The sequence below is a fragment of the Tachysurus vachellii genome, chromosome 19 (genome assembly GCF_030014155.1).
Source record: "Tachysurus vachellii isolate PV-2020 chromosome 19, HZAU_Pvac_v1, whole genome shotgun sequence".
Taxonomy (NCBI): Eukaryota; Metazoa; Chordata; class Actinopteri; order Siluriformes; family Bagridae; genus Tachysurus; species Tachysurus vachellii.
In genome coordinates this window covers 8167532-8191308 of record NC_083478.1, presented here as the reverse complement: position 1 = coordinate 8191308, position 23777 = coordinate 8167532, and the positions used below count along the sequence as shown (strand labels likewise).

General features: G+C 37.1%; 1 protein-coding gene across 1 annotated transcript; it reads right to left on the bottom strand.

Annotated features, from left to right (window-relative positions):
* Positions 1–1754: 1754 nt before the first annotated feature.
* LOC132862496 (PPARGC1 and ESRR induced regulator, muscle 1) lies at positions 1755–18817 on the bottom strand. The gene is made up of 5 exons (XM_060894538.1): positions 18796–18817; positions 9573–9702; positions 5161–8909; positions 2806–2922; positions 1755–2538 (listed from the first exon to the last, which is right to left on the bottom strand). Exons 1-5 carry the CDS (start codon positions 18815–18817, stop codon positions 2432–2434), a joined length of 4125 nt encoding a protein of 1374 aa, XP_060750521.1. The 3' UTR covers positions 1755–2431.
* Between the last annotated feature and the right edge of the window lie 4960 nt (positions 18818–23777).

Below are 23777 nucleotides of genomic sequence, written 5' to 3'. Positions count from 1 at the left end.
GATTAATTAGAATTAGAACGTAATTAGAACTTTTAAATTATTTTTTTAGAAGTTCTAATTACGTTCTAATTCTAATTAAACTATAAGATTTCATTATGGAAATATTTCCAGAATACTATATTGTGTGGTTAATAACTTATGTCCTCTCAGAAGGGGTTCCAAAGGTTTTTTTGGCACAATGATGATATGAGGACATCTCTAGGCTTTTACTTTTAAAGACCTAGTGAGAACACATGTCCCAGATGACAAAACACAGTTTTAAGAAAAATGACAAAAATGGTTTTCAGACAGCTTTCACAAAACTGCTCACACTTTATTTACTCACCTATTTATTAGAAGCACATAACTGTTTTATTCCTAAAATAAACAAATTTAAACGGAATAGTTTGGATTACAAGAACTCTAAATTGAGATAGAAACTCTACAATATAGTGACAACGTCCACTTATAATTTTGTAGTCTTGTACAAACTGATGCATGTTCTAATAAATTATGTATACAATATTTTTGTATTCTTTATTTATTCGTTCATTTATTTATTTATTACCAGTGGTGGATTCCACAACCCAACATTAATATTATTATAACATAAATATATTTTATTAAATTTTTGGTCACTTTAATTAAACGAAAAAAAGAAAAAGGAAAAAAGACATATAATGTGTATATTCAGTACATTGATTACAAGTCTATAAAAAGTAAATAAAAAGTTCGAATTAAGTTCTAATTCTAATTAAAACTATAAGATTTCATTAGGAAAATATTTAAAACACTTACAATGTTGTAGTCTTGTACAAACTGATGCATTTTCTAATAAATTATGTATACAAAAGGCTTTTCTAAACATTTCAGGGCCCTAAGGGATAACAGACTTCCCCAACAAAACACCATTCACAATATTGTAAAATCTACCATCACTTTCACTTAAAATCACTTACACGTAAAGAGCTAACAACTTCTAACACTAGCTACTTAGCCATTAATCAATTAATTAATTATGTTTTTAATTACATAATCAAGCTGAACCAAGAAAGTGATCATTTTGGTTTATTTCTCCATGTTTTTCTTTCCTTTTTGCATTTTTCCAACACAGACTGATAACATACCTGATTTTTAAACTATACACCGCAATATTGCTGTCTGATAAATCTTTTCGCAATATATTATAGTGTGTTTTTGTTTATTTATTTATTTTTCTGCACACACACACACACACACACACACACACACACACACACACACACACACACACACACACATATATATATATATATATATATATATATATATATATATATATATATATATATATAAAGTCATGGCGCCCTCTGGTGGTGTAGTGCTCTAATTGCAAATTATAGCACTTAAGACTAGAAACGACCAATGAGTTCAGCAGCTCATGTTGATTTAAACGTCATCTTTGTACGTCATCTCTGTAATGGTAATTTATTATTATTGTTATTTTAAAATTTTGCTATTTTACCATATATTCCGAGTAAAAGAAGAAGAAGAAGAAGAAGAAGGGATTTTCCTGTTATTGCTCGACACACAATTCTCTGGCGCCCTCTTGTGGAAATACGTTAACGGTGCAGTTATAAAGGTTAAGCAAAAACGAAAACAAAATAACAAAAATACTCATTTATTTCTTTGAAATACAGTGTGATATGTTGCATTGTCTTTAAACGACTGAACAAGAAAACAACACAAAACAAAAAAGAGGAATAGAGATTATAATAAATATACAGCATGACCATTGTAAGGCTATCAATACTTAAACAAGACATTATGTCACTAATATAATTTATTCCCATCATCACGAGGGATCATTTATATCAAACTGCATTGTTTGTTCCATAAGCAATTTCATTCACAGGTTCTGAGAACTGATATGGTGTAATATTTAATGGTTCCACAACTGATGGCAGGCTTGGACCCAAACTACAATATTTATTAAAATATATTTTTATTAATTTCTTCAAGGCACTGTACAGCTGTCTTTTCTGTCATGTACACAGAAAATGACATTTTAATCATTATTACTGTAAGCATACCTTTCAGTACAGGATTGGTCACTTTAGAAGAATATTACATGTGATCATTGTTAATGCCCTCATAATTAACACCTTAACTTATCCTCCCACTTAATAAAAGATGGCACAACTGCAATACACTGCTCATGAAATATCATGAAAGGTGGTCATTTAGTCATTTAATATTTTACTCTTATATGGTTATGGTGTGTCCTTGAAGAACATGAAAGCTAATAACCATTTTATTGGCTTAATGAGCATGCTTATAGATGAAGGCTATTCATTAATCACATGTATTTTTGCATGCACAGCTTACGATATGTAGCATCAGCTCTGGCTTGAGTTACATAGGAAAAAGGAGTGACTGACTGAAAGGTGACCTGGCAACACTGTGGTCAGATTTACGCAGGCTTGATCTGACGCAGTGGAGATATCTTGGCCGCCTCATCCTTCGTGAATCTCCTGAGGTATCGGATGGCAGACAGGGCACTTACATTTGCCAGCAGAACTGTAGCAATGAGACAAGTCGACATCTATCATTAGCATACACACTATTTATGTCTCTAAATCTTCCTAACTATTTGTCAGAGTTTAATAAATGTCAGGTGAACACATTTACCATGACATTTCTTTCACTGCATTATAGAGAAGATATACAAAGTTTAGTGAACGATCAAATTAAAGTTTTTCAACCTAACTATATATATGAAAATTTTGTATTATGGCACTAATTTGAAAAGGTTACCACGAAAATGATGTTTGGATGGTTAATTACCAGCTTTCCATGTATCAGCTCCTTGAGGGTTGACTGACTTCAGGACCCAGGAGGCAAAGGCAATGCAAACCAAGCACATATCTGCCTGTTTAATGGGCAACAGTGGTGCATCCAACCCTAGAAGAAATTGAATTCCTTCATATGATTCATTCCTATTCAATTACATTTTATCATTGTCATCTGAATCCTGAGGTTAGAATGGGAAGACTGGTAATGAGGGGGAAATACACCATGAATGGTATGCCATGCATACATTTACACTTTACAAGTGTACATTTGAACTTTACAATAGCTAAACCAGTCTGGAATGGTTTGGGGAGTTGGAATGAAACTAGAGAAAACAGAGGATTCTCACACGGACATGGGAAATACATGCACAGAAACTCGGCACAAACCAGGACCCTGACATACTGCCCTGGGATTCTGTAGTCCATGATCTTGATCAATTAATCAACGTAATGCAATAGCTGCCTAAATACACTCTAGGATTTGTCAGACCAATCTATACTAAATTGACTGTAGTCTAAATTAGAAGAAGTCAGTGAAGATAAGCTACTGAGCAGATAGAGAATGAGAAGAACATGTGTACACCCTCTTCCTTCAAATAATCTAGTTCAGAGATACATGGAAAGAACACTGGAATATTCACTGAACCTTTGACCACCAGTTGAATCTTCAATTCATCATGTTGTGCAAGATTGAGTAACAGGACAAACCCCTTACCACTGGTAGAAATATTAGCATAGAATATTTCTTTATTTACTGAAGAAATTTGAACTTACTGACATATTCAAGGTATTATTGTCTGACATTTACGACATTTGGCATTTGTTTTTGTATGAGATGTCTAAACGCAGGTTCATTACAGCTGAAAACCACAATCACTAAGTATTGCAACACCACTGTTATCACAGAGAATTGGCAGCAGGAACATCATGTAAAGTGCTTTTGTCTTCCTCTTGATATGAAATCAAGGGGCTGAACACACACAAGACACTTTACTGTAAATTAAACTTCAGAATGAGAAAATGTGATTTCACTGGCTTTGATCGTACCATTCGTGTTAGTGCCAGACTGGTCGAGTTTGATTTGAGTATTTCAGAAGCTGCCGATCTGACACAGAGTGTAAGTACTGTGGGTGGAAACACCTTTTTGATGAGAAAAGTCAGAGGGGAATAGCTAGAGAGCTTTGAGTTCACAGAAAGGCTATGGTAACTTAATTAACCACTCTGCACCACCACTATGAGTAAAAAAGCATCTCAGGATTCAGAACATTTTGAACTTTTTGTACTCATGACCTATACAACACCTGCTCAATTTTATGCATTGAAGTGGTACATGTGTTCCTATTAAAGTGTCCAGTGAGTGTATACAAAAATATCATGGCACATGGCACTCTTTTAAGGTTAATATAATACCTACAGGATTTGGGTCTTTTATTTATTTGTTTGTTTGTTTGTTTATTTATTTATTTATTTATTTATTATTTTTTAATTACTAATAAAACTCTAGCATATTTTATAAAGTTCATTAAATGCTTACTTTCTATGTTATGCACAAGATGATAGAATTAAATGTACTATTATTTCTACTTATTACTATGCGATATAAATCCAGGAGAAACCTCATAGATATCAGACAATGTTCTACTAATAAAATAACACATTAACCTATATAAAAATCTCACATTTAATGAAATGACCATAGGATTTCCATTAAAAATTGAAAAGATGGAGAAGTGGAGCAATAAAATTGTTTTCTGACTACAAACTGTCTGAATTACCTCTTTGCATTGTTAAAATAAAGAGCTTCACTGCTTCTTATGTTAAAATATAGAAAATATAACATCTACATTGTCCTGTCATCACTGCCTCAAATACTTTTATGTACTGGCTATAGTGGTGATTTGCTCTGGTTGAGGACTGAAGCTGGTCTATTTTTGCTTATAGTTCGAAGTAAAATATGCAAATACTTTCTGGCACATGATAGCTTTAAGAGGTCAGCCAACATCATTCAGAACAGGACATGACCATTCCTCTGGCATGAGCACAACTGCACCAGTTGCTACGTGATTTAAGTCAGGCCCAGGTCCTAGTAGTCTCAATTATAATGATACTAAATTGAAAAAAAAAAAAAAATCTTAAAATCCCTAATGTCTAAAAAACTTTTTAAAGTAAGGTGTCACATAGGTACATATCTGATCCATTATAGTTCTTTTGTTTTGTTAAAAGTCCTCTCTGTAAGTCCTGCATTGGTAGTAACAATATAACTGGCATTTTGAACTAAAAAGCCTCAAAACATCTACTACTATCCATGTGTGGCCGCTTTTATGTAGTAAAAATAGTTGAAGCTTACTTGGATCAGCAACGGTTGTCTGCATTTCTCTGCATATCTTCTGCTGTTCTGCCAGCTGTCTGAAGATGCTGTTCTCAAGGTTGAGAATCAGTGGGTCTGGAAATGGGCTCTCATCAGCACCCAACATGCATATAGGGTGAATTCCTCCATGATATGACCTGCCAGTATTTTTTACAGGAGTCAGAGCCTGAGAACTGGACTCCTCACGTGGGACTGTGACCCCTGTGCGCCGGACTCTCCTAAATGAAAAAGGATTTGTCCACACAAAGTTCCAGCCGTTGTCTTTCTCAGAAAAAATGTGTTTGTATGGATCTGAGGCTGTTACAGAATCATGATTCTTAGTTGGGTTGTGGTCATATCGTGTGACCACTCGGATGACTGTATGCTCAGGTTCTTCATCTTCATCTGAGTGAACAGGGGAATCATCTGGGAAAAAGTAATCATACACTTCAGGGAACTGGGCATTCCTGGTTGCTGAACGTGAGGAAGAGAAGATGGGAACTAGCTCATCGTTACTATTTATGTTGTTGTCTGCACGTGGAAAAAATAAACTTTCAGGCTCAAACTCTGAAAAGAAATGGTCATACATCTCAGGGAAAGAGGTCTCAGTTCCAGTGGGATAAGAATCAGCTTCAGTGTTGGTCTCAGAGGCAGATTGTTTGGGTTCATCTGAACCAAAAAGATACTCAAAAATCTCTGAGAAAGTGATGCCAGTGCTTTCCATCTCCTCCTCATCAGAGAGATACACTGGGGATGAAGTTTCAACACGATCGAATGGATCTACATAGTTATCCTCAACTTCAGAGTGAGTGGCATAAATAGAATGAATGGAGTGGAGAGAGGCATTTCTCTGGATTTTCCCCAGGTTTTGGCCTTCAAGAGCTTGCAAGTTCTGGACGCTAATATTTTTACACATCTTCCTAAAGCACTGATTTGAATTATTTCTAAAGAGAGATGATGAATGGACTGTATCCAAATTAAACACATCTTCCATTCCAGTTGCAGTTCCTGACAGATTTGGATCACTTTCCCAAATGATGCCTGTTGGTTTAGAAGACTCATTTGTACCCTTATCTTGTTTGGCTGCATCTGGTGCTAGGAGCTGTGCAAGCTCTCCATCAAAGTCAGATATGAATGTCATGTTCCCACTGGAGTGGTCAGGCTTGGATTCATCGGAGTGTGTAAAATATCCTGAATCTGCTGCATCTGTCCCATCTGCAATACTGCTGTCATCTGGCTGGAGTAGCACACTGGGGTACTGTGCTTGGCCAACTAGACGAAGTCGTAATATATCGTTTATGGTCAGCTTCTCCATTTCATTCCAGAAGGAAGATATAGCATATACAGGAGGTGTGGGTTGATTCACAGAATCAGGATCTAGTGTTTCTAGACTTTTAGCTCCACCTGTTAACTCCCCCGGTGGTGGAGATGATGAATGCTGTACTTTAGTAGGTGACAGGTCATGATCTTTAGATGAAAAATATGGTGGTTTATCTTCAGATAGATCAAAACCTTTTTGTTCTTCACTACTTGCAATAATATTAGACAGGGTAGGTTCTGATTTTGTGTAAACTGAAAGTTGACTGTCTGGGTCAATAGTGTGTATCAGAGACTGGTATTCCTTAGTCTGTCCCTTAAGAGACAGTACCTCATTTCTGTCCCCTTTGAAATCAGGGGACTGAATAGTTTCTGTATGTATGCCTTTCTGGCTTTCAGGCACATTATTTAAACTTAAAGACACAAAGATCTCTTCTTTCCAATCTTCATTTTGTGAATTTTGAGATGTATTTGAGATGCTGGGATTTTTTGACAAATTCATTTTCAAATTCATTTCATTTGTAATGTCTGCTTTTGGTTCAACTGTTGGAGCATCCTTGATCTCATCTATTTTTGATATTTGGGCTGCACTCATTTGTGTTTTGTGATTATTCTGGTGACTTATTTGCTCTTGATCTTCCTGTGCCAATAAATGGAAAGGAAATGTTTCTGACAGACACCCCTTAGTTGGCAAACCATCACTTTTGTTTTCATGGGGGACTTCATCATGATTCACAGAAGATGAAATCTCTTTCCTTTCTGTGTTTTTGAAAGATGCTGAGAAGAATGTCTTGCTTGTTAACTCAGGAAATGTTACACAGGAAGTTGAGGTTTTCCTTTGACCTACTGCATTAGACCCATCAAACTGAAAGTCTGATAACATCACTCTGTCTCCAAATTGACTTATGGGTGTCTTTGAGTAAACAGGTGATACAAGTGAATGTATCAGTGGTGCTATTTGTAATGCTGTACTATCTGCTTGTGACTTATCATCTGTGTGATTTGAGACTGAGTATCTAACAAGAGTTTCTCTATTTACAGGTTGTCCCTCAACATTTGATACATCAGAGCTGGCAATAGATGCTAGCATTTCCGATGGCAAATTGTTGTTAAGCTGTGAACGAATTCCCACGTTATCTACATTAGTGTTTGCAGATCGATTTTCATCCCTCTGAGGTGTCTCTGTAACAGAAACACCACTTTCAGGAGATTTGAGATCCGGTCTTATGGCAATCTTTCCAGTTTTTGTTGATGTTTCACTCAGATTACCAACAGACATGTCAATTTCTCTCTTGCATTGAGCAACTCTTACTGTACTCCTACTGAGTTCTTGTAAATTAGGGCTTACCTGTGTAGACTTACTCATATCTCCCTTCACTGAGACTGACTGTGAAAATACTGAGAAATTTTCTGAAATACTATTTTTCTTAGGATGTACTAAAAATTCACTAGGTGCCTCAGTAACAGTCCCTGAGCCACAGTAATCAGCTATCTGAGTCTCTCGAACTATTTCTCCTCTTCTCCCATATGTGTCTTCATCAGAATCACTCACTTTGCTTGGCAAGTGAGCTTCAAAACCAGAACCCATTTCCGTCATTTCCACACTCATTCTCTTTTTCTTTCTTCTTCGCCTTCTTGGGGTAATGTTGAAAGCTTGACTCTGAGCTACTAGCAAATCAGAATTATCACTTGTTACTAACTGAGATTTTGCTTCTTTGAATTGGTTTGGGTCTGTGAGCTCTTTACCATTGACCAAAACATTGCATGGACTCTTTTCATGGTCTGGTTGTGTCATCATGTTATCACCCCATTTATCTCCTTCTTTCAATACATCCAGTGACCAGTTTTCTTCTTTGATAAACAGCTCTGTGTCAGGACAGGTAGATTTGTGTTCTTGTCTGTCATCATCTGTAGATTCACTATACATATAGGTATGACAATCATTACTCTGTGCCTTCTGCTTTCTGCATGACTGCGATATTTCTTCAGATGCTGCTATCTTTTTAGTGTCTTCTTTCACTTCAGATCCCTCTGAATGGCCAGCAATTTTACTCCCTAAATTTGAGTGATCCTCAGTCACTGAGACACTTTTCAACCTCTCGAAGAACACATTGATAGCCTCCAAGTGGAAGTCATCCTCACTGCCAGAGAGAACTTGATCAGGACTACTTAAGCCATATTTACTCAGGTAAAGCTCTACAGGAGAGCCTTCAGAGTCAGGAAGGGCATCAGTTTGAAGCTCTGGATCAGTATGTGTGGCAGTTTGTGTTCGCTGGGTCCCTAAGTCATCCATGTCACTCATTCCTGACTCTTCCAGCCTGGCTAACCCTGGGGGCAACATGTTACACTCTTCACATGCTTGGAAAAAGGAGTCCCAGTCAAGCTCAGAGATTTGGACACTGTACTCAAAATCATCCATAGCAAAGTGGAAACTGCAACAAAAACAAATGCGAATGACACTTTGAGTACTTTTTAAAAAAAGTATCAAAATAAGATATAAACTCTGTATCCAACAAGTAATCCTGCAACCAGTGCACTCCGCTGCATGGCATTCTGAATGCACAATAATTTTTTTTTTTTGATGATCAGGATTCATACTTAACACATGCAAAAATATGGCTCCTGACAATCAAATGATAAAATGCACACAAAAACATATAAAGCTTAAGCTTAAAGCCTAACTAATCTCAAATTGGGCAGAACATTCCTTAAATAAGAACTTATACTTCTATAATCTGAATATCTATAACATATGTAGCATATAACATTATGATTTATAGTCATATGCAAAATAGAATTAAATGTAAATTTAGTTGTGAAATTAGCAAACCAGTGAATATGGAAAAACAACCTCTGACATGAAATGAATCAAAAACCTTGAGTGGAACCAGATTCCAAAAGAAACCCACTGTCTTCTAGGTACCACAGGATGATGGAATCTTTATCCTTATGGTGCACTCATTTGGGTGTACACTTTTATGGTACATATGCTCATGGTACATATTTATGGTATACAAGTGGCATGATACATTCACTGCTTTATATTACATGCGTTCTGTGCATCTCTAACTGCAGTTATGCAGGCGTGCACCTACCTGTTCAGTTGTTCTGTAGTGCTACTGCGGCTGTCCTGTGTGCACTCTGTGCTTTGTGAGGGATAGTATGAACACTCTGGAGGCCCATGCCATGCCACAGAGAGCAGCCTCTCACTGGCCCAGTGATGCGCTATAAATAGAGCAGTGTTTCTGATCACGTAATACACGCAAAGCTCCTTGCTTTGACCCTCTCAGCTAAGGGGTATCGTTTTAGTACCTAAACCAGACCTCAACTGGCAAAGTGCTAACAAAAGGGATATGGAAAATTATAGGAAATGCTGTTCTTTGATAGCAATGAGAGTGAAGATAATATAACTTAATATATAATAGTTTTGTCTATTATCTGTGTTCTTGGCACAGAGGACACTCATCAGCTGGAAACGTATCAGAAAGAACAGCAAGGCTCTCACACCAGAGGATCAACCAAGGTGTGTGTCAGCTGATGTATTTCTCGTCATGGGACATCATGGGTGGTCTGATCCATTTTCCCTTCTGACTCACAGCCATGGAGAAGAGCATGTCTGTGCTGACTGGAAACATACACAGAATTCATTCATGTGAACTCCTCTACTTACATTTTACACTTAACAATTTACAGAAAATAAAAAGGGATAACTGAAAGGAAATTATTTTTAATTTTGTATTTTCTTACATTGAACCTTTATTTAAATAGGAAGTCTCCTGAGCAATATCGTTTTTGTGGGAGAATCTGGGCCAAAATTAGTGATTTCCACACACTCCATTAAACACAAAGGTATATGTATGTACATCACAAACACAAAAACTGAACTCAACTGAAACCCTGTGACATATTTAGGCCAGACATGTTTGACAGGACTGACATGTTAGACATGTTAGAATCCACCGTCATTATCAAAACACCCATAGAAAGGATGTCATTTGAATGAATAGTGTTCATCTCCATTAAAGGTGGGGTCTCCGTTGTTTGAGAAATACTTCAGAAAACTGCGTTGGGCCGCCAAACAAAACAAAAACAAAACAAACGTGTAGCCAATGAGCAGAAAGGGGCATGTCTTGTCAATATGGGTGGAGAGAGTGTTCAATGCGCATGTGTGACATTAGCAGAAAGTGGTTTTAACATTGACATGGCGGATAAAAACAAAGAAAGCGAAGAAAGGCCCGTGTTAATATAGGATCAGCTTTCTAGCACTGGAGAGAACTTAAGGAGCAGGAAGGCTTGCAATGGGACGCAGACGGACTTAAGTAAAGTTGGCCGCATATTAAATATTAAGTAAAGTTGGCTGCATATTAAATATTAAGTAAAGTTGGCCCCATATTCACAGATTTGAATTTGATATTTTCATATTAAAAAAATCATAAAAATGATACAAAAAGACATTTCCCCCAAATAAGTGTTGTAGTATAACTATCAGGACATCAGTGATGTGTGAGCTTGGTGACAGTACAGTGTATTACAGTGAAGTTATTGGCTGTTTTTGGAGCATTCGCTTTTCGGGTTTTGCACTTTGCAGACGGTCCCTTGGAATCTGTTTCTCAGTCGTCGGCACATAGAGATTTATGTATTTTGTCCATCGCGGAAGAAAGCTGATTTTGATGAAAATTGGGTTGTAGCTGCCTCTCTACATTACTACGATAGAAAAGAGTTGTTATTTGTGTAGTAACAGTGTTTAGCTCAGGAGTTATTGACTTGGGAAACTCCAATCTGTGAATATGTGGCCAACTTTAAGATGCCGAGGTTGCTTTTTTCCTTCTCGATAGGTGAGTAACGGTTTTGCTTTGTTTCACAGAACTAATATATGCCGTCCTTTGAATGATTATGCTTGTGTGTCATTTTTGCTTGTTTGTTTATCTGCAATCGTATTGTTCTTCCCTTCAGCTATGATAAAGACACATTTCTTTCCATTATTTGCCTGGGTTACGTATGTATGTGTGGGCGGAGCTATCAATACAGGGGTGGGACCCATTTGGGTTAGGGGCGTGTTTGTTTTGGTGATTTCAAATGTCAACACTGGCTTTCAAACAATGGAGACCCCACCTTTAAGTCTCCAGAGATTTGCAGAAATTGTGCCAAAGTGCACTCAAGATGTTTTGCCAACTTTTGGTTGCCCAACACTTTACTAATACATCTTAAGTTTTTTCCACATTTAATAAGAATTAAAATCTGTTAGAGAAACAATTAGAGATTCTTTTTTATATAACAATTATATAACATGTTATGAGTATTTTTATATTTCCATAAAGGGATTATTGCCATTATAAATAGCTTAACATTCATACAATATCTAAATACACATCATATGGGAAATCTAATCTAAATTCATTGGCCATCTTTGTTTTTTGTCTTCTTGATTTGGATAGGTAAATGGATGGGTGATCAGATGAATACAGGGATGGATAATTAGACGAATGTATGAATGCATGGATGGTTGAATGAATGGTTTTAAATAGAAATGTGTAAGATTATTTAATCATCAATAAGTGTCACTACCATTATAAAAGCACAACTTTTGGCAATATGGTTTTCTGAAGAACTGATGTCTGCGTGTCCATCATACCATGAAGAAAGGATATTAGCGATGTTGCATATTAGCAGTGTTGGAGTAGGTGTCCCAGTAAATTCAGGCCAAGAACAGACTGTTCAGTAGTCAGAGATATGAAGAAAAAACCCAAGAGCTACATTATGTGACCTAAAGGCCTTTGTAAGCACATTTTTGTGTATATTCACGACAAGATAAGATGAGATCAAAATTCAGTCATTTTGGTCATCACGCATGGTGACATTTTTTGCTACTACCACAATCACCTTTTACCAATTGCCAAGTATGGTGGTGGAGAGGAGATGATTTGAGCTAAGGTGTCAAAGGATCAAGGAAACTTGCATTCTGTGAGGCCATCTGTCTAGCAGCTTAAGCTTAATGATCTCAGACACGCCTGCAAATCAACATGAAATTGGCTAAACAGGATAAAATTTAAGGTGTTGGAATGGCCAAGTCAAAATCCAGACCTCAAACATCAATAAACTGATAGAAAGAAGAGTGTGAATCATAAACTACTACATCTTTTTGGCTAAAGTAATTGTGCATATCAATGACTTTATTTTTATAGAAGTTGGTGAGGACCACCCAAGTCTTATTTAATCCCTGCAGTATAAAACCATAATAATTGAAAGAGGGCACACCTTTTCCCCATGACAATAAATTAAAAGAATTCCACCAATTTTTTTAAAAAAAGAAGACATTTTTAAGTCAGAAAAGACATTAAAATAACTTTGAAATGCGCAGAAATTAATGTTAAATATTTGTTAACAAAGTAGATTTGCCCTCAGAGGTATTTGCTCACAAGGGAATAGCCTTTAGATAATTTTGAGGTTAATGCTAAAATATCCTAGCGGCTCCAGCTGTGCCTCAGGTGCAGTGGTTAATGGGGATTGAGCTGTATTTACACACATCAAGATTATTAATGAACACAATGGGATTAACAAATTAGTCTTTCCAAGCAGTTGTTTATGATATTGAGATAACACTCATTATCCTGTTATCTGCTCAATTTTGAACCATCCCTGATTAATTATGCCTTCTGTTCCCCCAATTATCCCTACCTCCTCGATCCCCACCGAAGCTCGGACAAAATACAGATAATAAGGACTAAAGTGAGAGAAAGCATCATCTTGAATCATTTTGATAATAAATGTGGACTGGACTTTTTTGCTGTACATGTTTACATTTTATATATTTTCTTTATAATGCTCCGGTTTATGAAACATTTATCAAAACCATGTTGAACATTTCGGTGTCTCAGGCTTTGCTGCCCATCATTTAAAAACATGAGACAAGATTTCATTATCTGAAGTGAGAATGCTTCTAAACTCTTCATTCTCTCTTTCTCTCTGTCACTTATTCAACATAATAGGGCTGATTCTCTTTAAGTGTGGGAAATCTGTCTGCTCTCCTAATTAGCAAGCACACACTGGGCAGTGTGCCGGAGAGAGAGAGAGAGAGAGAGAGAGAGAGAGAGAGAGAGAGAGAGAGAGAGAGAGAGAGAGAGAGATAGCCTGTTGTTTGCACCTGGGAAAAGTGTGGGAGGGATTCTGTTTACATCAACAGGATTAGGCCCACTGGGTATGTGTCTAGGATTAAGATCTGTTTAGGCCATTTGATAACATCCACAATGGCTAATAAGACAGAGATTTTCTCTAATTGAAGCCATGTCTGGCAATTCAGAGCTGACTCGTCCAAGCCTTGTTTAAAAGAACTATCAGGCACAAATCAAAATGACATAATTGTCAGTAGATCTTAACAAGAAACATTGACCTGAGAAAATTTTATTGTCATGGTGGCATGGTGGCATGTCTAAATTAAAAATATACTGTAAAATGTGTTGTGTGATATGATAGGGTAGCTTTAGTGTTCTTTCTTTCTTTCTTTCTTTCTTTCTTTCTTTCTTTCTTTCTTTCTTTCTTTCTTTCATTTGAGAACAGTGCTGCTGTTCACGTTTCGGCCACCAGGTGGCAAACTATCCTTTTAAGAAAAACACCGCACTCTCAGGTTGTCCTTACAATTAGTAGCAGAATATTTTAGTCCTTGTCTTCATAATCATTAAAATATTAACAAGAATCTGACATTAAATAGATTGCAAATATTAAAAAACAACACTAACATAATGAAATAAAAATAAAATAATAACTGAGTGGCACAGTTTGGTTTGTGTTTTACAGAAGCAGTATATGAATGTGCAGATCCATGAGTCAGTGTTGCACTTGGAGATTGAATGCTGGTGACTCAGAATCGGCTCTAAGCCTTTGCCTATTATTCCCTGATGGCCAGTCACTCACTCAGCACAGGGAAAGGGACTCTCCCCTACTCCAGCTCTGTGTGGATGATTTGGAAAGGCCTCAGACCACACAGCCTTCCTGCTGTTCTACGCCAGTCATTATCTCACCAGTTAAAGGTCACGTATGAACAGGAATAGGATGAGGATGAACAGTATTTTTAGGCAAAGTCCCCTCCTGATCCTCCTAAGAATGCTGGCATATGAGGAGATGTGTCATATCCTTCTTTCTTGCCAGCTACTGCTGCTGCTGATATGTATATATAACATAAATACTAAAAATAAATAATATAATATTTTTTTTATTGTAGATGATCATATTATTGGTCCGAAATGATTCCCATATTTTCCAGTGCTTGGTCAAACATTAAATACTTATATATGCACCTTAGTGTTAACACTTTGACAGACAGGAAACGGTGAATAAAATCATTCCAGACTTGTTTCCAAGGGCTAAATGCATATCCCCAGCATCCTTCCATCCTCTCCCCTGGCCTGTCTGTTTGCACTCAGCTAAACCTAGCAGGACTGACCAGACCATGTGCAGATCCACTGCTTGAAGTGCTGGTTAATGACTGATCTGGTGACAAAAGCCTGATGGATACTCTACCACACACAGAGTGATGGCTGTGCTGCTCTCCTGCAGGTCGCAAGGGTTATCAGCACCAGCTAAACAATGGGAAGTGGAAGAGGCAGGCTCGGACCAGCTCTAGCACTGACACACTCCATGCATAAAAACCCAAACAAACTCGGGGTGGAAACAGCAATGGCATCGTTCTGCTCGTCACTCATCAGCCCTGATAACAAGAGCAGGACTGTCACCACTCTTTCATTTACCCACACCATCAATGAACTGAGACAGTGACCTCTGACCTCTTGGGTTCTTAGCTATTACTCACCACTGGCCAATCAGCATTGGACATCTCCAGCAATGTAGCAGAAACAGAGCCCTCAATAAAAGAGGAATGTATATAGATAAATGTTTGGGCAGTGGGGTGGATAATAGAAACAGTTTTTGTGAAGCAGGCACTCAATGATCAGTAATCGCTGGTCTCTGTGGACAAACTGTTGCTAAGAAAACGTAAATGAGTAATAAATTTGCAAGGTTATGGGATAGAATTTTGGTTTTCTTACCATGTTAGGTGGTGATATACATTGAGCCCATAATGTACATTAACAACAGCGTCAATCTTGTGTTAGATATTTTTGTACATTTCATACAGTAAGTACAAAGAGTTTTATTGGAAAGAGCAAGCAGGTTTTAGGAGGGCATTTTGTCTCTAGATGCAATCGGTACAAACATACAGAAGATACAGACATACAAACATACAGAACATTAACAGCAAGAAGTTTCTGGACATGGTACATACATACATACACTTATACATACATACACTTATACATACATACATACACTTATACATACATACACTTATACATACATACACTTATACATACATACATACACTTATACATACATACACTTATACATACATACATACACTTATACATACATACACACATGCATACATACACACATACATACATACATACACTTATACATACATACACTTATACATACATACACACATACATACACACATACATACATACACACACACACACATACATACATACATACATACACACACACATACATACATACCCTTATACATACATACACATACATACATACATACATACATACACACACACACACACACACACACACACACACACACACACACACATACATACATACATACATACATACATACATACATACATACATACATACATACATACATACATACATACATACACACATATAACAGGTGTATTCTTCCTTCTTGTAACTACATGTTTTAGTGTGTACTAATTCTTTGTAGCTTTAATGTAAATAAATACACTGAATTTAACCAAGTCTTTTTCTGTGAGACATTTTATTGATTGCAGTTAGTTGAGTGCAGTTAAATATAACATACAAATTGTTGGCCAGAAACTGAAAAGGTTTCATGCAAAATGTATTTCATTGTAGAATTAATTTATTTACACTAATGAAGAAATTCAACAAAGAAAATGTTATTGTACATATCAGTAAAAAGAGCAGTACGAGTTTATATGAAGCTTTACAGTTTGTTAAATGTGAACCAAATCAAATAACCAAAGTTACAGTCATAAAGATATTTTGGTTTTATTCTAATGTTTGTACTCAGTGGAACTCCAGAGCTGTTGGGTAAGAAATGGATAAATACTGTTAAAACTATAACAGGCTTTGTATGATATCTATCCGGTGGTTTTAAGGCATTTGAACTGTTTGAAGATTTTTGCAAAATTAAAAATGGTCTTTGTTGTCGTGATCTTTTATCTTTACATGCCGAAACAGGCACTTTTTTCAAACTGTGCAGCAAAGAATAACAAAGAAAGTTTTCAAGTCAGACAAAACAAACATTGTCACTTCAACTCTTACTTTGTCACACTGTCTAATGATTCACTGTGACTGTGACTTTTGGATTTATATAAGAAGTGAAGGAACATTGAAATATTTACCTTATGATAACTTTTAAATAAAAGTAACCAGTGTCCTTGTTTCCTGGTTGGGGAAGTAAGCTAAAGTGGGGATGATTAATAGCTTAAGAAATAGTTTGATATAGACATTGATCTTGACTTAGGCATCTCATATACTTACAAATGTCCCATTAAATTTCATCAGGGCCTCTACAAATTAATTTTACGTTGCACTTTTTGTGTTGTTTTCAAAGTGAAAATATTGCTCACGTTTATCATCAAAACTTCAAAATGAAAAACATTCATTAATAAAATCATTGCTGAATAGGAATGATAAAAGAAGAATATTAGATTTGCAGGTCAGTGAAAACAGTAGAAGAGCATGTGTGCATGTAGCAATATTATTAAATATATAGTCAAAAGATGTGATAATATTATGAGATTTCCAAAATCTTACTGTGAACTATTTGTACTTTTGTTATACAGCATGTTGTATCTATGTATAATGTGTGTATGTGAGTGTATGCACATCTGTGTTTCAAATATCTTAGTGCTTCAAATATCTTTAGCTGTAGTTGTTTTTTATGGAAACCTCGAAGAGGTAGAACTGCCAGCACTGTCAGCAAATGGTCTGTCAATTATTGTCGCCACTAAAATGTGTGCAGGATTTTAATTAAGCTCACTCAGTTATTATCAACTATGCACAATAATTTCCAACATATTTAATAGGTATCAATTACATCTAAATAATAAAACAGTTTCCTCATTTAAATCAACACAACCCAGACCTGGCAGTTACTAAGGCCTTCTGTATATTTATGTTAATTTTACCTTTGTTTATCCTACATGCTTCATATCTGATCACATCCGCATGAAAAACAAATACCCTCCCACACACGACTTTTTTTGTAGCATCCTGAGGAATCGCAGTCAAAATGCACACTTTGGGTCTCTTAGATTTACAAGACCTCTAAAAACAAATTTGTGTCTGTATATGTATCAATTTAGAATACATCGGTTCACTCCTAAGTTACATCCCTAATAGATTTGACATTGCTTAAAAGTCACACACACACACACAGGCACGCATATTATGGTCTATATACATGCACGCACACACATGCACACACATAACTTAATTCTAACTTTATATTTCACATTTACATACACATTAATGCAGCTAATTAATGTAATATTACACTTTAGCAAACTTACATGAATGAAAATGTAACTAATAGTCTGAGGCTCTTTACACATGAGATAATGTCTGTACATAGTCACAAAAAATTTAGTGGATGTGGAATTTATTACTAGTAAAGCTCCACAGACCAGATCATTTTATAATATAGGGAGAAATCATTTCTTATCTGATAACTGATATAACTCCTACAGTCTATATTAGTCATCCAGCTCATACCTAACTACTTTTGACTGGAGTGGAGGAGTGATGCTTTTGATACCTCTCCCTCACTCCTTTGTTTTATTCCAAAACTTTTAAAATACAGTCTCGTTAATATTCTTGGCTGGTTTTATCCAGGCTGCTGACACACTTTTCCCATTCTGTGTAGACACACATTAAGCAGCCTATTGAAGATTAAACCCAGCTCTCAGACTTGGCTAAGCGCGTTATGCTCCCACACTCCAGCGTTCACACCCTGATGGTCTATCTCCCCCAGGCAGAGGCGCGTGGGCTGAGCAGGCAGGCAAGTGGAACACTGAGACATTACAGCTGGAGGGAGTTTTCGGCATGTCTTTGAGCTTGCCGGCAATGACATAAAGCCTGAAGCCCAGGCAGGATCAGACAGTAAATCACTGAGCATCTACAGAGTGACGTGAGCATGTCTGGACTCACTCACACACTCAGACTTATAGATGTAGAGCAAGAAGCCAGCACTCTGGAACCTACCTTGAGATGTGGTGCTTCTCATGGAGTTCCCCCTGTATCATTCCTGACCTCGGGATGTGTCTTGGCTCAGTTTGTGTATAATTGTACAATAAACTTTTTAGGATTTCATATATATATTTTGCTTTGCACAAATGCAGACGAAAGGGTAATATTTCAAAAGCATGTTTACAGTTTTTGTCCCCAGAGTTTATTTGTGTCCATTTGGTTTTTTAATGATTGGGCTCCGACCCCAAACTCCTCAGTTTGGATATGTGAAAGAAAGAATTCCACTGTGCTGTAATGAATATGGAGGGATAATAATGAGGCTTCAATAAAAAGTCACTGACTAATCACTCACTAGTGCCATCACCCTCACTGCTCTAACAAATTCCCTGGTCATACACACAATCTACACCACCATTACAGATTATCTCTCTGCATCATCTGTTTTCAGTGCAACAACTGATTGTTTCTCCTTTTTAAAAAGGCATTCCTTGCCACTGTAAAGCTAGCCTTGGAGAGGTTCTGCTTTTTGGTTCTGTTGAATGCTGCATTCTGATGCTTTCATCAAGCTCAATGAGTGCAACAAGACAACAGATAAAGTCTGGAGCTGAAAGAAGCCAAATTAACACAACCAGTGAGTCAATGCTTTCTTTTTCCCATTAACGATGTGGGAGAATTTGCATTGAGGTTGCACTGTGCTAGAAACAAAAACAGTGGGTTCTTAACAAGCACTGGTCTGGAGGAGCGTGCTCGGCTGAAGGGTAATGGCCCTTATCAAGATGACGACAGTATTTGAGCTGAGGACTCTGACCAGTAGTGACCGACTGGAGCTTATTTGCCTGAATGTTGCCGCAACAGAGGGCAATAAGTTGTTGCAACTGATGTATTAGCTTGTTTAATGAGGCATGACAAAAGGGGGAAAGTTGGAGGTCAGACATGCTTAAAGGTCTTTTCAGTGCCTTCATAGAAGCAACTGTTGTGCAAGTGAACTACAGAGAGGCCACAGTGTAGGCAGATATATTTTAAAAAATGCATCCTGTAACTTTTCAAGGCTAATGTGTTTCAGACATATGATTGTGAATAAAGCCAGAGCAGTCTCTTAAAGCTGTTACTCTGTGGTGTACACTGGCAACAACCTTTTTTAAATGCCTCCCTGCTGGAACTCACAGTACTACTCTCCCACGGTTTGATGTGGAAAAGCCAATGCTTTGAAGTGATATTTACTCTCTCATTCATTGCAAGAAAGAAAAAAAAGGCTTAGGGAAAAAAAGAAACACCTGCCCGACAGTAAACAGCTCCCAAGCACAGCTTCTGTATAACACGGACATTTATGATGTCATCGCAACCCTATGCTGCACTGCAGGATCTAAGCTACAGGTTGGCATTAGGTAGGGCAGTCAGAGCAGTCCAGTCTCAGTGTAAACTGAGCCAACGCCTGTCTGCTTTCTTAGCTTACAACACTGCTTGGCCAACACTGCTTCCAAGCAGCCAAACAGTTATATAGGACTCAACATCATTACTATTATATACTATATATATATATATATATATATATATATATATATATATATATATATATATATATATATATATATACACAATATTTTATATTTAAATACATATTAATATAAATATAAAATATTATGTGTATGTTGATAAGTGCCAATCACCTGTAAATTCAATTAGCATGCATGTTTATGTCACAGGGCATATTAAAACTTCAAAAATGCAAACCTTACAGAGTGCTGAATGACAAAATGATGAATAAATGGTGGAAGAGTGCATCCTAAGTGCTGCATGTGCAATATTTCCAGTAATACAGTACAGCTGAACCACAAATGAGCCTCTTCCTCTTTTATATGGCACCATTTCTTTTGTCCTAATTAGACTTATTTTTTTAATTTATAGATTTGTGTGGTATTGCTTTTTTTTTAAACAAATTCATTTGTATCTAGATCAATAAATAAAGAAATAACAACTAGTTACATCCTTGTTGAGTAAAACACAGGACATGCTGCTAAACACAATGTTCTTATCACATTATTATTATTTGTTATTATTAATCTTATTTATTATTTATAAAATCTTCCACTGTTTATTATTTTTTTTTTAAATGAAAACTTTTCTTTTCAGCAAAAGAATGTTTGTACCTCAAAACATGTACCTTTTGGTCCAATAGCCTTCAGTGTGCATCATGAGAGTTTTGTTTTTTCACATTTTTTGCTTCAGTTTTAATTAAATATGATCACAATGTTTCTAGAAAATGTTGTTGGTGAAAACTTCTGTGTTGTAAAAATCTTGAGCAAAGGGTGCAACCCAATAAAACAGATATTAAATACATTACAACAACTGTTAAGTGGAAGTACTACTTGTAATCCTATGGCAGATTTCAGACTTTTAAAGTGCCTATGCTGAATTTGTTTTTTCTGTATACCCAACATGTGAGGACTGGATAGCAATGAGTCAAGGCTGAAGTAAACCACTTTACTTCCCACTTTGCTTGTTTCAGTTTTAATCAAACTACAGAGAGAATAGCATGCTGGGAAATACTTTACTCATGTAGCCAGCTGGGTTAACATCAACGATGGGAACTTTGAAACTTCACTCTAGGCTCCTTTACATCTCCCCAAACTCCTACTGTGGTTAATATCAGAACAGAGACTGGGAATGCCTTCAGTGAGAGGTCCGTATGTCTGCTACACACTGCCAGATTGCATTACATTGTTTAATGCTTACTGTTAGGGTCGTGTTGCTGAGGTGAAGCTCTCAGAGGGGATGTGTGTTTGGAACTCAGTGAACTTTGATTAAAACACCCCCTCATGAGTATACATGCTGATGTCTCTCAGATGGAGCGAAGAGCCGGATGCTCTTATTACTCACCATCAGCCTCCACAGCTCCTCTCACAATAGTCCACAGTGTTCCTGGCCCTGCTTATGAACACAACCATATGAAATGACGTGTGCTTGGGGTTGTGCAGCGTGCTGCCTATTAGCATTAGCTTGTGGCTCAGGATAAAACTGGAGTTTGTTGGCTGTGCTCAATGGATGTAAGAATTCTAACCACTGTTGGGTAAAATCATGCCTGGAATAAATGAATTTCTTATACATGGCACAGAAAGGATCTGTTATATGCTTAATAATCAGATTGGGCAATTTTTAGCTGTCATAGGACAGCATTTGTTCATTTATTTCACTTCCAAATATATCTATCTAGTTCAACTACTGAGGCTGAGACATAGTTTTCTTTTTTAAATATGCATTTTTAAAAGGTATATTATTGATCTTTTAATCAAATTGGCCTGTCATATATCATTCCCACAGAAAATAATAACTGGAATAACACATTAACAGTGGTTTAACGTAAATCAATATGTGTAGATATTTTTTTTAATTTAAACACCGTGCAATTGAATCCAAAACGTGTGGATTATCTTTCTCTAACAGCAAGCCTCCAGCAATAGTTACAGCTGTAACATATGCACATTCCTACAATAACTGTTTATTCATAGAGGTTTTCAGAAAAAAAAATAAAATAAAAAAAAGGAAAAATTCTAATTGATATTTCTGATATTTAAGTTTTCCTTATTTGAAGACTCTGCTTACAGCTGCAATGTAAGAGATAACAGGAACGAACTTGTTTCTCAGATGTCATTACTTTTATTACTGATATTTCAGATATTTTAAATGTACAATAATGTAGTATATTGTTTTAAACATGTATGAACTGATTTATGCACGATCGTTTCCTATTAGTCAAACTGCCTCTATAGAAGTTTCCTCTATACAAGACATACAACTTTCACATTATGGCCATCTAATGATTAAAATCATGTATTCAAAAAATTTGGACTTTGTCATTAAAGCAAAGTTTTGAGGCAGTTTGAAATACTGTATCATCAGAAAAGACACTTGATTTAGCTTGATGTATATCCTCCCTACTGAGCTGCTCCTCACCCTTTCCCCCTGCTGTTTGGGATTCACTCTGAGAGCACCTCCCTCTCAGCTGTGGAGCAGTCACAGGTGAGGAGCCCCCTCAGGCAACACTATACAAACACAGTACTCTCCCCACTCAGCCCCCTGTTAACACGGCCCTGCTGGCCATGTATGTTAATGTGACTTAACTAATGGCCTCGAGGGTCTTAGCTTGCACTCTCCACATGACCCTGGTGTCACCTTGCTTCAATCCACCCTGACACTAATTCACATCTGTGTGCTGTGTATATCTTTATATCAGGTCTTGCTAAAAGAATAGGACATGATGTCCATTTTATTGAAGAGGGATGCGATTCTTTTGTTTTCTTCCCTGTCAGTGTCTTCACACCATGAAAGCCAGCGGTTTGTTAGTGTGCGTCTGAGGCAGGGGGATGTAGTCAGACTGCACTTCCCCGCTGCTCTCTTCCTCCAGTCCTCAGTTATTTCAGAGCTTATTGACGTCTCACCCAGCTGTGCCACCAGGACTCTGTTAAATACCGAACCCGAGCCACAGGTTACAAGTCCAAATCCTGGTCATTAGAACCTTAATTGATTGTAATGTGGCCTTTGAGAAGAACTAGCCGCTCTACACATGCGAGTGCTCCTGCAGTCCCTTTGCTGTTGTCTGTATTGCACACCAGCAGGGTCTGAAGTTTGGCCACAATCGACCCTCTCAGACAGGATCATTAAAGCAGGGAATGGCGTCAAGCCTTTCATAGAGCCTGCTTCTGTGGACCAGCTTGAGCCTAGGACAGTGGCCACTCTGCTGGCCCGGCAGGAGAGCCCCATCCTGGGCTGGGTATTGTTGGCTTCTCCCCTTGACTTGCTGCCTGCTGGTCTGGATGCAATGGTTTGGTTTGTATGCCAAGGCCTCAGACTAAAGCCTGCCTCACAGGGGTGCTGGGTCAATATTGGTTTTGAGAGCATGTGGAAAAATGTCAAAATGTTAAGTTGCATTCAGTTCCCCCAGTGCTGTTTGTTTCTGTAGTGAAAGGCCTAGTGGGCCATTAGTGTAAACAGCACTTTGT